This window comes from Chiloscyllium punctatum, chromosome 1, assembly GCF_047496795.1.
Source record: "Chiloscyllium punctatum isolate Juve2018m chromosome 1, sChiPun1.3, whole genome shotgun sequence".
Taxonomy (NCBI): Eukaryota; Metazoa; Chordata; class Chondrichthyes; order Orectolobiformes; family Hemiscylliidae; genus Chiloscyllium; species Chiloscyllium punctatum.
The window spans coordinates 107,849,162-107,864,768 of record NC_092739.1 but is presented as its reverse complement, the minus strand read 5'-3'; the positions used below and the strand labels follow the sequence as shown (position 1 = coordinate 107,864,768).

The window sequence follows — 15,607 nt, the reverse complement described above, 5'->3', positions numbered from 1 at the left end:
TTTAAAAAACAAAATCGCTGATGGATGGCCCTGAACATCTGACTGCATTCAATATGGCTCCACATGGAGAGCATGTTGTAATTAACCTAGAAGAACAATCAACAGTGTATGTTGTTTTAAGTTTTAAATTTATTAATATATGCAAATGAATAGAGCCATGGTTCAGATGTTTGAGAATCACAGCAGGAAGCAATTATAGGCACACTAACCAGCAGCTTATCTCAATTCACGCGGGCTCTTAATAAGGATCTTGCTTGAGAAATAAACTGCTCAGATGGAAGTGTGGCTGATTCTCAAAGTATACAAGTAAAAATAAAACTCGAGTTTGATTGGAATCAAATATAATCCATTTATTTGATACTGGAATTTGGCTATAACTGCGTATGGTTCATAGGCACCAAGTAACTGTTTTCATCTTTCTCTGGTTATCCAATGCACAGCTTGTTCTGTGTAAAATATAAACCACAGATCCCTTGATGATCTTGTGGGTAAAATGATTTCCTGATGTGGTACGAAGATGTTCAGAGCAATGCATGTCCTTTCATTTGTTCCCTGTCTCGGCTGTATCAGCTGATCTATACTTAGCTCTATCACCCCTGGGCTCAGAGAAACACAACAAGCATGAGAACCTGGTCGCTGTCTAGTGATCTTTGCAGAAAAGGATGGATACTTGGTATGAATTGGATAGGGTCCAAGTTAGACATGATCTGGAGTTGAAAAGTTTTATAGTTTACCATAATGAGAGGAACAGCAGACCTCAAGAAGGTGGTTGAGTGCAGATAACGTCAGTGGAATTGTTCACCTGTAGGAGCCAGTAACTTAAGGAAAGAAGATAAAGTAAGAGATAAAGTACAATTAATTTACTTCTGACTGTTGGTGGTGTTAAATAGGCAGTTGGCATTGTGGCAGGTATCAATGGGGTTCCATGTTTTGTGGTATGTGTGTCTTAAGGGAATAATGCTACTGGCTTGGAATTCTGTTTAATAGTTGAAAATCATATTTTGCCAAACTGAATTCCACTTGTTGGATAGTTCTAGAAGTGAAATGGCTCAGAATTACAGAGTTTGGCAAATGTTATGGCATGAGTGCCTGAAGCTTTCACTTGATTGTGCTTTTTGGTTTCCTGTACGATTCACATGATGTTGTCATAAGTGCTACAAAGATCATGACATATTAAGCACAAATTGCAATTAATGCAATTCTACTTTTAAGACAATTTGTGCTGGCTCTGGAAACATTGGTTTGGGAGCAAGGTGCACTGACAAGACTGGTCTCACCCTCCAAAGGGTGAATATCTGCCAATGAAGTTCATTTGTTGGCTTTCAGGGAGGCTCCAAATTAAATATGCATGGCCTGAATCAATTTGCAAAATATTTAAGAAGGAACTGACTTCCTCAATTTTACTAGAAAATAGTTTTGTAAATTATTTTAAAAGTGGCTTTTAGTAATTTCGGGTTGAATTTTACATCCCCTGCCAGGTATGTTTTCGCTGGAGATGGGGGAAACATGTAAAGTCTGTTTGGAGCTCGACTCCCAATGTGTTAGCTTTAATTTGGGATTGAACAAGGCACATGGTCTCAGTTCATGGGCCTGTCCCACACCTTTACTGCCTTTTTTATGGGCCTCAATTCTTCTTTATGTCCATTAATGGAAGACAGCAGCAGGCAGGCCACACTGCAAAGGCCATTTTTGAAATGGCTTCTTTGAAAAGGAAGGAAGAAAGCAGGGCAAATAAATCCAAGAAGGTAGATGTTCTGCATATATCAGGGGTATCTCTCCATCCTGCCCCTGCAAAATGTTAATCCCTTTTATTCCTCACCCCATCCCACAAATCCCTATTCCCCATTCCCTTCTTGTCCTCCCATACCTGAAAACCGCAGACTTGCTTTGCTACAGTGACCATATCCTCTTCTTCTTTCACCTCATTGTGGTCCCAACAGCAGTACCCCACTACTGAACCCTGGTACTGCTGGGAATGCTAGAGCTGCCAGCCAATAAGATTGGCTATCCGCTGTCGAGGGTGGGACATCCTGTTGATTGAGAAGCTGAAGTCGCATCGGAACTTGTTTGTTCTGTACACAGTTCTCTGGGACAGGCCTTTCAAAGTCTGGTGTGTGTGGTAATGACTATCCTTCAGTTGGTGGTGAGGGGAGTGATAATTCCTTACCCCTCCCCTGACTCCATAAATCCCATTAGATCCTGTGATCCTAATGTTAAAGTCAGGTTATTCACAGGCAGTGAATTGATGCCACCACTCTTAAATATATAAAAGAATAATTATAAAGTATTTTTGTTTTGAAAATTACATGTGAAAACACTTTGCTAGTTCAGAGAATGAAGAGGAGAAGGAAACAGCTTTTAAAATGGGCCCAAGTTTGGGCGTATTTTGTGTCAAATTGCTGATGATGCCTTGATTTTGTTCCTAAATTGAGACAAACTTCAGTCCGAAGGCAGAGAGTGGGGATAAAGGGATCCGCAGGAGTAAGTGTTATACATTCATGATCGGAACAAAAGACTGAGGACGTTGTTGCAAAGTTAGTAGATAATACGAAGATAGATAGAGGGGCAGGTAGTGTTGAGAAATTGGGGAGACTGTAGGAGAATTTGGGAGGTTAGGAGAGTGGGAAAACAACTGGATGGGATGCCGTGTGGAAAGGCTTTGCACTTTAAGTACAGAATTGTAAACTATCTTCGAAATGCGGAAAGACTGGGAAATTTGAAGCACAAAGGAAGTCGAGAGTCCTCGTTCGGGATTCTCTTAAAGTTAACATGTAGGTTCAGGGCTAGAATGCAAGAGCTGAGGCTGTATAAGGCTCTGGTCAGATCACCTTCGGAATATTATTAGCAGTTTTGAACCTGCATCTAAGGAAGGATGTGCTGGTGTTGGAGGGGGGTCAGAGAAGGTTTACAAGAATGATCCTAGGGATAAAGGGTTTATCATATGAAGAGCAGTTGAGGACTCTGGGCTTTTACTTGGAGTTCAGAAGGATGAGGGGGGATCTGATTGAAATTTATAGAATATTGAGAGGCCTGTATAGAGTGGACATGGAGAAGATGTTTCCTCGACTAGAGACTAGGAGTCAAGGGCACAGCCTCAGATTGAAGGGACAACCCTTTAGAACTGAGATAAGGAGGAATTTCTTCAAAGGGTGGTGAATCTGTGGGGCTCATTGCTGCAGAGGACTGTTGAGGCCAATTCATTTAAGAAAGAGGTAGACAGGTTCTTGATTGATAAGGGATCATGGGTTATGGGGAGAAGTCAGGAGAATGGAGTTGAGAAACATATCAGCCATGATTGAGTGGCAGAGTAGACCCGATGGGCCAAATGGCATAATTCTCTTCCTATATCTTGTGGTCTTATGGCCTCCTATTGTGGCACACTGCAGCTAATGGGGAACTTCCCCTCCTCCAAAGATCTCACCGGCTGCCCTCAGGACCAACGTCTCAAGATCCAACTGCCCACCCCTCCCCCATTTGTTGGGTCCATTTGACGGGGCCCATTTGACAAGCTGTAATGAGCCTAGACACTCACTGTGATCCCAGGCTTGCTTCTTAGTGGCTTGTCTAGTCCACTGTGATAGCAGCAGTGGCCAGTGTTCCCCAAGGACACTGCTGAAAAGAATGAACTGCTGGCCACTTAATTGATATGAGCTCTTGTGGGTAGGACCTTATCCTAAAATGATAAATTCCAGCGCTTCAACTAGTTACTTGCCTGAGGTTCAGAAATTCCATTCTTGGTTTCCACTTCCAGAAGTGGGGTTACCCCTGACTTTCCAACAGTAGAGGAGGCCATTTTGTCCATGAGGTGTCCACCAGTGTTTTCTTTTTATTCAAAGGAAGTCTCGTATTTTCATGTAGTTATTGCCGTAGTCTATCCCTCATTTTTTATACGTTGTATCATTGCACCAATCTTTTAGATTCTGTGCATAGTGACAATAACATATTTTTTCATTTTTATTTAAACTGCACCTAAACAAATTTAAATAACTTGAATACTATAAAATGATGTATTTTGATTGGATACTTCATCTTATGATGTGGGGAATCCAAAGTTAGTCTTATTGTATATGTCAAAGACATGATTGAGATTAATTACACATGTAAGTAGTTCAAGGCTACACAAACTGGACAGTCTGTTAACATACAGCAAATAAACCGATGCAGTATAAGTTCTCTGAAAAGGTACTATTACACTCTGTGTTGCTCCATTTTACAAAGGTAGTATGTTAATAGTTACACATACCAGCACTCCAGCAATGTCAACTTTTATATTTTAAATGCTAATCTTGCACCAAGAATATTTGATGTCATTACTACAGCATGTAATATTTTGGATAATTTTGTGACTTTTCTTGACAACAGGAAGTGCAACATTATTTTGGACATGTTTTTGGCGCCATCAAATACCATTTTTCCTTGGTATATTTTTTTCTTTGGAGTCGGCCAAATGTAGCCATGAAGGCTGATCAAATGTCTGCCATTCCTCATCCTCCCAGCGGGCTGTTAGTAAAACCAATTTGTGATCATGCATTAGGAAACGTGAAAGAGTAACTAAGGATGATCTAGCCTTTTCATTTGTCCTGACCTCTAAGTGTGGTAGTACTAGCAGCTTCTCTATAATGCGATGACTGGGCTTGTAAACTTACTCTTTGAGGAACTGGCAGCATTAGCTCGCGCTGTGTACGCACTGGGTTGTTGTGTCAACCTGCTGTGCTACATCTCATCATACTGTCATTTTTTTAAAACAAATAAAGGTATGTTTGGACGTAATAACCAGCATCAAAAGATGAATTCAAGGTTTGAATCAGCTCTGAATGTTGATGATATTTAGAAGTTGTTCAAGCTCTAGTTTTATCGTCTCTGTTGATGTCTGAGCCTCTTAATATAGATTGTGTTTTCTCTTGGCCTGATGTTATTGTTCTCTGTAATTCATCATAGGAAAAGGTCACTTTTACTAAAGGGTTTGCTTTTTCTTTTGACAGGGTCCATCAAGGTCTCATAGCCAGCCTGAAGTGCGATTCCCTGAGATTCCCTCAAGATTACAACATGACTTCAGTTCTGACGGTGTGAAACCAAAGTACCAGGAGAGAGTTAATCAGCTCCAACTTGAGTGGTCTGCAACGTCTGGGGTCTCCCCTACTTTCCAGAATAATGCAACAGATGTTGATGCCAGAAGGGAAATAGCAAGCACTGCTAATACAAATTCCATTTCAGATCAATTCTGTGACTTTCCAAGTTCACAATTGAAAAGGCCTATTCCTGGCTGTACCTGGAATCAGTTTATAAATGGAAATGCTGGACTAGCCATTGTCAATGCTAACCGCCTGGTGACTACTAAATTGTCCCAGTCCATTGGTCACCCAGAATCGACAGCTAACCTAGCAAAATCAACAGATAAATGCAAAGAGTATTCAGAGCCCACAGACCAGCAGCTGTGTGGCAGTGGAACAGGAAAATCTTGCAAAAGAGACACCAAGTGCCCTCGAAACCAGATAGGGAATAATTCTGCTGGGTGGGACAAAAATGGTCAAAAGGGAACACAGTTAGAATTGCATAGAACTGCAAAAGGCAGGAAGGAGATTTTAGCAGGTCTCAGTGCAAACACAGAACTACCATCGAGAGCATCTCCCAGCAGGCCCAACACAATGAGTAGTCAGGACAAGGATTCAAGTTCTGTTATGATTAGAATCCCAATAAAACCACAGACTGCAGTGTCTCCTGGCACCAGAACAAGAAAAGGACGGCTATCAAAAGCAATCATGGACAAAAACGCACAATCAGAACCAGCGTGTGCTGAATCAAATGTTAAAAATACTGTAAGTAACAACTTTCCCAATGCTGGAGATACTGGAAGCAATAGCCAGAGTCATGTCAGCAGCAAAGTAATCAAGCAGCAAAGTAGAAGTATGCAGAAGGAACTCGGTCAAATCAGTCTAGCGGTGGGCAGAGCTGGTGAACTAGCCGACCTCTCAAACAGTGGGAATCGGGTTAGGAAACCGACAGCAATATTGGCATCACCTGTTTTTGTAGATCCTACCAAGAGCAGAAGGGGCTCCACAGAAATGAAGCATTCGAAACATTCGACAAAAAACAGCACCATTTCTGCCAAATGTAAAACCTTAAGTCTTCTGAAGGAAAACAGTGTTGCACAGCAAGAAAATACAGTCATAGAGCCTCCTTCTGCCTATCCCATAACTCCTGCTAGTCCACTGTATTCGAACACGGATAGTTTGACAGTCATTACTCCTATGAAGAAGAAACGGGGAAGACCAAAGAAGCAACCTTTGCTTACAGTTGAGACGATACATGAAGGGGCTGCCAGCAGCCCAGTTAGCCCCATCGGTTGTGACTCACCTAACGGCAGTAAGAAAAAGAAAAGAAAAAGTCCTGCTAAACTGATACCAATGGATTCTGTCACCTTAGAGCCTAAAGAAATGTCATTTCCCAAAAAAGATGGGAAAATAAATGTTCTGGATAAGAAAACAATCAAAACTATCAATAAAATGAAAACCATGAAACGGAAGAATATTTTAAATCAAATTCTGTCCTGTTCTAATAACACAGTGCTGAAAAAGAAAGTGCAGTCCTCTAGTACTGTTTCAACAATCTCATCTGTGCTTGAGAGCAAGTTAGGGAAACAGATCAATGTTAGCAAGCGAGGGACTATTTATATTGGCAAAAAACGAGGAAGAAAACCAAAAGCCATGGTACAGCTGCAGCAAAACGGAAACAAAGGTGCTGAGAAGTATTCGAAGCCAATTTCTGCCCATTCTGAAAATCCACCTGTGCCTTTCGGCTCACAGCTGACTGGAGCAGTGTCACCAACCACTGCCCAAACATCACCTTGCCAGGTCATGGGGCCTACAGGAAATCTTAGCCCTGTCAGCAGTGAGACCAACTTATCTGAGTCAAAGGCAATGCCAAACCTTCAGCCAATCAGTGCACTTCCTATTAAAACCCCAAAAAGCTTGCATGCAAGCACTTGGAAATTGTCTCCACCACGGCTCCTGGCAAACTCTCCTTCTCATTTATCTGAGGCAGCTTCTTTGAAGGAGATCACACTGTCACCTATCAGTGAGTCTCACAGCGAGGAAACAATACCTAGCGATAGTGGAATTGGGACAGACAATAACAGCACTTCTGACCAAGCGGAGAAGAGTACAGAATCACGCCGCAAATACTCTTTTGACTTTTGCACACTGGATCCCTCAGAAGGTGCAGTTGTGGATCCTGGTGCAAAAGGAAAACACAGTCACAGACAGAAACACCTGCTCTTAGATGATTACCGTCTTCATGAAAGTATGAAGAAACAGAAGCATAGACGGAAGAGGAAAAGCCTGCAGATGCAGAATAGGGATGACTTGCAGTTCATAGCAGATCTGGAGGAACTAATTGCAAAGTTCCAGGTATTCCGCATATCTCACAGAAGCTATTCTTTTTATGCTGACAACCCCTATCCTAGTATTTTTCGGGTCAATTTTGATCATTACTACCCTGTGCCATACATTCATTATGATCCGTTGCATTATCTTCGCCGGACAGCTGATCTTAAGTCCAAGAAAAGGCGTGGTAGACCTCCTAAAGCCCAAGAGACTATGACAAAGGTGCCTTTCTTACAGGGTTTTGGGTACCCATTACCCAGCGGGAGTTACTATGCACCCTATGGCATGCCTTATACATCAATGCCTATTGCTGCAGGTATGATGAACCTTGGGTATTATGGGCAATATTCAGCTCCTTTTTACTTGTCTCATGCACTTGGGTCATCAACCCCCTTCATGAGGCCAGCGATGCCTCCACCCCAGTACCATGCCAGCTCCCACTTAAAAATGCCAACCACTGCCAAACACAAGGTAAAACACGCCATGCATTTGCAGCCTTCGATAGGGATGGATTTAAATACCGTACAGCCTTCGTTAACGTCACAAAGAGGTGGTGGCCCTGGAATGCCCAGCAGCCGAATTCATAAGCGCAAACACAAGCACAAACACAAGCATCGAGATGACCGGCTCATTGGGTCCCGAGAAGACCTAGGTGAGCTCTTTGGGTGCAAATCTGATTTTGCTAAAACTTTAGTGCATCAGAAACTAGATGGCTGTGACAAAGATATTACATTGGGTGCTGACAAAGGAAAACCCAAGGAGAAACTGAGGCAGCAGTATATTGAGCCAACAGGGCAAAAGTCATCAAAGAATATCTTTGACATGGAAGCCTCATCGAAATTGGCCTTTTCTGACTTGCCACAATGGACAAGGACTACAGAGAAAAATGATCCTGTCAGTGAGTCAATTGATGCCTGTGTAAGAAGGTTCACAAGCACTGAGACCCGTACAAGACGGGAGACCTCCATGGACCTGTATGGGGATTTGCAGTCTGCAAGTAGCATGACTGAGAAGCGGGAAAATGAATTAAGTGGGAGTAGAAAAAGGCACTTTGAGGGTTTTGGATCATATCGGGAGAAGAATGGACCAGTGCTAAGGACTAACAGGAAGGACTGGGGGCAAAATCCATATAATACCCCTACAGCACCAGGTAGTTATATATTTTAATATCTTTAAAATGTATCAGTGATCAATTAGTTTTTTAAGATAATTTTGATCAGACATTAAGGTATGTGATATGATCTGCCAGGTAGCAAACTGAGTTTCAGAATTATGTTACTTTATCTTCATTTCCGTATATTAATCAGGACTCTAGTGTTCAAGTCGAATTATTCTTTAAAGTGGAATTCTGAAATTGTAGTAAAATTGCTCCCTTATCATTGTAGTTAATTTTGACAGCCAATGTGGTACACAAAAATGTGAGTCACAATTATTAGGAATTGCATTTCATTAAAGAGATTGAAAATATTGAGCTTATAAAGACATGGTTGAACCGAAGCAATACACTAAGATGGAACTGTACCTCTCAGTAAGTTATCTACATGTAGTACATGCGAAGTGATAGATACATTTTATTGGATCAGTATTCCTAACTTGGCAAAAGAATACAGTCTTCACTAGCCTTGTCCTTCAAACATCTCAAAGGGTTTTCAGTTTATCTCTATCTCAAACTAGTTATGGCAGCTTGGGGCGTCATGATTGAGAGGCTGGTATTTGTGATGAATTCTTTGTGAGGAAATTTTGATTTATGATGGATCACATGTATATAAATGAGAAAATGTATTGGAAACTGCAGATACAGAAAGGAAGATACATGCATTAAGGCAAATAGAATATTGTCAATTATTGCAAGATGTATGGAGCATAATAATAAGGGAAGTCTTCCTACAACTCCACAGGGCATTGATGAGACCACATCTAGAGTACTGTGTAAAGTTTTGGTCACCTTACTCCACGAGGGCCACATTCGCATCAGAATCAGTTCTGAACAGGTTCACTAGACTGATTCCTGAGATGAGAGAGTTTGCCTTGTGAGGAAAGGTTAAGAAGGTTGAATGTGTACTCAGTAGAATTTGAAAGAATGAGAGGTGATATTATTGAAACATAACAGATTCTGAAGGGAGTTGATAGGTTGGCTGTCAGAAGGACATTTCCACTTATGCAGGAATCTAGAAGTGAAGACACAGTTTACAAATGAGAGATTTCCCATTTAAGGAATAATTTCTTTTTTCTGGAGGATATGAGTGTTTGGAATCCTCTTCCTCAGAGAGTAGAGGAGGCTGAAGCTTTAAATACCTTGAAGGCTGAATTAGACTGATATTTGATTGACAATGGAATTATATGCTATGGCAGAGAGGCAAGAAAATTAAGGTTAGAGTCAGGTAAGTCATGTTCTGACTGAACGAAGGAATAGGTGGGAAGGGCTGGTAACATAATTCATAACATATTTCCATTTTTTATGTTCTTACGTTAATACATGAGTGAAGGGATCACTGGCATGACCAGTGTTCTTTGTCCATCTCTAATACCATTGAGACAACTGAGCAACTTGTTAGGCTATTTCAGAAGGCAGTTAAGAGTCAGTTGCATTATTGTTGGTCTGGAGACACACACAAGCCTGACTGACTTCCTTCTCTCAAAGACATTACTCAACCAGATGGGTTTTTACAGCAATCTGATGCTTTCACCACTACCATTACTGATAGCGAATTTTTATTCTAAATTATTTTTAAGTAATTGGGATTTGAAGTCATGTCATCAGATCATTAACCCAGGCCTTTGAGTACCTACTCTTGAAATATACTATGCCCACTCAATACGTAATAAATCAGAGATATAATTTATCTGAGACGTTCATATATGTTTTCAAAAGGCCAAGGTAGACTGGGCAAGTGTCATCAAAACACAGAATATTGACATATCACTGTTTTATCACCAGCGATTCCAACCATGCAGAATTTGCCTGTTCTTAATAGTTTCCAGAGACGTTTAAATAACAAGCATTCACTATAATCAATAGCTGACTCTGAGCTGCACTTGAGCTCCATAGCCTTATTTTTTTTTTAAATCCTTCATAAATCTTTTTTCTTCTTTTTGTAAAATTACCAGCCACATGATTTGTTTCATTGTAGCTGCAGACTTGTGAAATAAATTCCATTGTATCAGTCTTCACAGTGGAGTATGAGGATAATACACTTGACATTCCAAGTGAGTGAGCAATGAATCAAGGACTGGAACTCAGTAATGTTAGAAATAAGCAGGAAAGCAGTCTTAATAATATGGTAAAAGACTGTCTACTTCTGAGGGTGTGATGGTTTAAACTGGGGGGGTTTAAGGAAAGTAGGTAAAGAAATTGTGCTTGCTTTGTCCTTAATCATCTAAAGCCCTCTTGATTCAGGATTAGATTAGAAAATTGCAAATTAAATCCATTATTCAAGACAGGTAAAAGAGGACAACCAGGAAATCATCGACCTGTTAGTTTAATATCTGCTGTTGAGTAATTATTGGAATTGATCATTAAGAACAGAATGACTGAGCACTCAAAGAAATTTGAACTGATTGGAGAGAACTGACTTTGATATGTAAAGGCTCTAAATAAACTGATTGAGCTTTTCTTTGAGGTAGTAACTAAAGTTGTAGAGACAGAGAGAGAAAGTACTGTCCAAGCCTGCATTGTATCTGAATATGGGACCGGAAGTCAATGGATACGATTCCATGGATAAGATACCACAAGAGATTCTTAGCCAAAAGTAAATCTCATGGAATTGTAGGTAAATTATTGACCAGTTTAGGAGATTGGTCCTTTCAGAATCACAGGATTGTTGCAGACCATTGTGGCTGGATTGGGTCTTTCAATAAGCAACTCACTTGGTGCTACTTTTGTGTCATCTCCCTGTAACCTTGTACATTTTACTTTTGCAGATAATGGTCTAACTTGATTTGCAATGCTCAAAATTCTGATACAGTGAATTTCAGACCTTAACCACTCACTGAGTAAACAAGATTTTCTTTATCTTGCCTTTGCTTCTTTTGATCAACTGCTTTAAATTTTTGCCCTCTCCATTTCTTGATCCTTTGGTGATGCTGTCAATCTACTCTGTTTTGTAGGTAAGATAGGCCATAGTAATAATGATTTGTACCTGAGTATAACCTCTGATGTCTCGAGAGGGTCGATCCAGGGGTCCTAACTGTTTACTATATTTATTAATTTGTTGGATAAAATAATAGAGAACAATGTAATTTAATTTTACTGAAGACATCAATCGAGTAGCATAGTCCACAGTGTGGATGGCAGCCTAGAATTCTAAAGAGACATTGATAGATGAAATGAGGCTGAATGGGCTGAACTTATTTTCCCTGCAGTATCAGAGACTGACCTTATAGAGATTTATAAAATCATGAGGGGCATGGATAGGATAAATAGACAAGGCCTTTTCCCTGAGATGAGGGAGTCCATAACTAGAGGGCATAGATTTAAGGTGATAGGGGAAAGATTTAAAAGGGACCTGAGGGCAACCTTTTCCACACAGAGGGTGGTGTGTGTATGGAATGAGCTGCCAGAGGAAGCATTTAAAAGGCATCTGAATGAGTATATGAATAGGAAGGGATTAGAGGGATATGGGCTAAATGCTGGCAAATGGGACTAGATTAATTTAGGATTTCTGTTCAGCGTGGACGAGTTGGACTGAAGGGTCTGTTTCCCTGCTGCGCAGCTCTATGATACTACATTTCATTAAAATGTATGGTTGGGTGGAAAACTATCAAAAATGCATAAGGAATGCATCAGCCTTTACATCAAGAGGCCTAGAATAAAAAGGGCAAGAAGTTTTGCTCGCGCTATGCAACACCTTAGTTGAACTACATTCCGTGTACAGTTCTGGGCTCTGCACCTTTGAGCATTATCTATGGGGAGAAAAACTGCTGAAAGCTGCAACACAAATCGACTTGGGGGAACACAGAAGGCTAGCACAAGGTGCAGCAGGTAATCAGGAAGGTCAGTGGAACGTTAGCCCTTATTTCAAAGGTATTGGAGAATAAGAGTAGGGAAATCTTATCGAAACTTTATAAAGTGCTGATGAGACCACACCTATTGTACTGTGAGAGACTTTGGCACACTCATCGAAGGAAAGATATTAGCTCTTTGGAGGCAGTTCAGAGAAAGTTCATTAGGATGATCTCTGGTATGGAGGGATTGTCTTATGAGCAAAGGCTAAACAGGTACTCACTGGAACTTAAGAGAATGAGAATTGATCTCATTGAGACATACAGGATTATGAAGGGACTTAACAGCGTAAATGCTGAGAGGTTGTTTGTCCTCATGGGAGCATCTGAGACCAGAGGGCATAGTCTCAGAATAAAGGGCACCAATTTAAGACTGAGATCAAGAGACATTTCTTCTCAGAGGGATATAAGTTTTTGGAGCTTCTTTACCACAGAGAGCTGTGGGGGCAGAATCCTTTTGTATATTTCAGGCTGAGACAGATAGATTCTTGATTAGTTGGGTGAATCAAAGAATACAAGGAAAGGGAACGTGAAGAATGTTGGACTAGCCATGATTCTTTTGAATGGTGGAGCAGGTTCAAGGTATCTAACAACCTCCTCCTGTTCCTATTTCTTATGACTATATTGGAAAAGATACGCCCACATTCCATGAATGGTTAAGAAAGAAACAAGCATTTAACAAAGTGCAGAGTGATCAAAATGTTATCAGACTCAATGGGTTAACTTGTGAGGAGAGATTATATAAAGAGAAAAGCAAAAAATGCTGGATGTAAACATTATGGCTGTGAATAATGATAAGCCCCAGAAACAGGAGTAGGATCACCATGTGTGTTTGACCCACTCCTATTACTCCTGGTACAGGCAGAATGCCAACTTCATGCTATTTAGGCATCATTGTACCCTGTAGGCACTGCTAACTGCTGTCAGGTGACTGCACACCTGAGCAGAGGCCAGACACTGTAAAAGATTGGCAGCAGTTAAAACAACCTTCCACTTTTTAAAACCAGGGTAGACCTCTGAAAAGGAAAGGTATTGTGGGCTTGAGCAGCTGCTGAAAATCAATCCATAACTGATTGTGATCCGAGAAAGACTCAAGAATCACATGACATGGGAGGTAACTGGCTCCACATTTTACTAATGCTTGCACTGGAGGTGTCAGTTGAGAAAGCGAAGTGGGGCGGAGGAAGAAAGCTTCTTTCTCCACCAGGGTCTCGGAAGTTTTCAGACACACAAACGAGATAATAGCTGTAAATAGCCACGGTGGTCAGTACCTGAGCGTCTGGATGCAGTGCCATAAGAGGTTCAGTGACCTCACACAAAAGATCAAGGATAACGTATGAATACCATATGCCATAAGTTACACACCTAGTCTCTGACACTGCTCATACACCGTATCTCCGTCATACGCTAAGCAAAAACTTCCATCAGTAACAACACATTATATTATGCATGGATTCACTCCTCCCTCAGTGCAGCTGCAAACCTCGTACCCGCATCTCACACTTTGCAGACACTGCTAACTATTCAGCCATGACAGGCATGTCACCCAAGCAGATTGCATCACACTCATTGGTACCTTTCCCTCACTCTTGCAGGCCAAGGTGCCACACAATGCAAGGTAGCAGCTGCAGAACTGTCATGTCAGATGCCTCTATCTGTACTTAATCTCACGGAGGAAACATTAGTTGTCATTATTAGTACAGCCACAGGAACACAAGTTCATAACTAATCCTCCTTCTCACATCCCATTTCCCCATCATCCTACAAACCCTTCTCTTTTAGAAGCTGCAAATGATATAAGTCGATTCCTTCATTTATAGTCCTTCTCTTTTAGATACCCAAGAACTGCAACCTGGTAAAACAGGAAGAAGAAAATGATATATACCCCAATAAAAGCAGAATACTGCTGATAATGGACATCTGAAACAAACACAGAGAGGAGTGGAAAAACTCAGCAGGTCTGCCATCATCTTTGGAGAGACAAACCAAGCTAACTTCAAATTCAGTATGACCTCTTCAGAACTGGAAGGGATTGGATAATTTATTTTTATACAGAGGGAAAAGAAGGGTGAAGGAAACAGATGGTTTGATGGCCCAGTACAAAAGAGAAAGGGGTTGTAAATAGTGGTGAAAGAGAAATAAAGATGTAAAATGGGTCTAAATTAAGGTGTGAAAGGTGGAGAATGAGTCTTCTCTACTGACAACAAAGTAGACAAGACATAAAGAAGACAAGACCATAAGGGGGCAGATGGGGGAACAATGGAGAACAGACATTATATGGTCATGATCTGAAGTTGTTGAACTCCATGTTGAGACCTAGAGGCTGTAAAGTATCTGAGTGGACAATGAAGTGTTCTTTCTTGAGCTTGTGTTGGACTTTGCTGGAATACTGAAGTAAATCTAGGACAGAAGTCTGAGCATGACAGCACGTTGGAAGGTCGAGGTCAATCCTACTGACAGTGTGGATATGTTCTGAAAAGTGTCTGCTAAAGGCAACTTTTAGATTGGTAGTTGTAATTATAGTTGATAACAGTAGTTGTTATGGTCACCATTACTGAGATTAGCTTTATATTGCAAACTTATGAATTCAATTGAAATCCAATTTAAGATTTGAGCCTATATTATCAGACCAAAGGTCTGGGTCGCTGAATGTTATTCCAGTGACATTGCCACTCTGCTCTTCAGATGCACGACATAGCCGTGCAGCATATAGCAGACTCAGCGTCCTGACATCTGGTCTGTGAACCCCTGCAAGGGTATTTCAGAGCAGTTTGGGCAGTAAAAGGATTGTTTTATGTGGCCTGTTCAATCATGCCATGTGGCAACCTGGCTTTCGTTGCTTGCAAGCTGCCCACATGTGCAAGTGTTGGGACACTAGAATATTTCACCACATCATCAGTGGATAACCCTGAATGATTCATAGCCACCTTTTGGTTTAGTGAGGTGGCTCTAATCCAAATGATGCCTGAAGGCACCAAATAAGTACTGCCAGGCTAGATATCAAGAGAGCAGGATCCCTCCACAATGATACAGTAAATTACGTGGTTGACATACAATACTTGCCAAACAATATGTGTGTTGTCTGTGAAACCCTAAAACATGGAAAAGGCTGTGATCTATGTGAAATCACTTACTCCATGAAACCTGCTGCTCTCTGGCCGGCCAGAGAGAATGAAATACATTCAGCTTTCTTTGAACAGAGAGTATCAATGAACGTCTTTACT

General features: G+C 41.0%; 1 protein-coding gene across 5 annotated transcripts in view; it reads left to right on the top strand.

Moving 5' to 3' along the window:
* Positions 1-15,607, top strand: part of setbp1 (SET binding protein 1) — a 313,270-nt gene that overhangs the window by 218,831 nt on the left and 78,832 nt on the right. For all 5 annotated transcript variants that reach the window (XM_072571829.1, XM_072571840.1, XM_072571847.1 and 2 more), the window contains exon 3: positions 4,983-8,532. In XM_072571829.1, the coding sequence (XP_072427930.1) occupies positions 4,983-8,532 (3,550 nt within the window). The remainder of the gene's footprint in view (positions 1-4,982; positions 8,533-15,607) is intronic.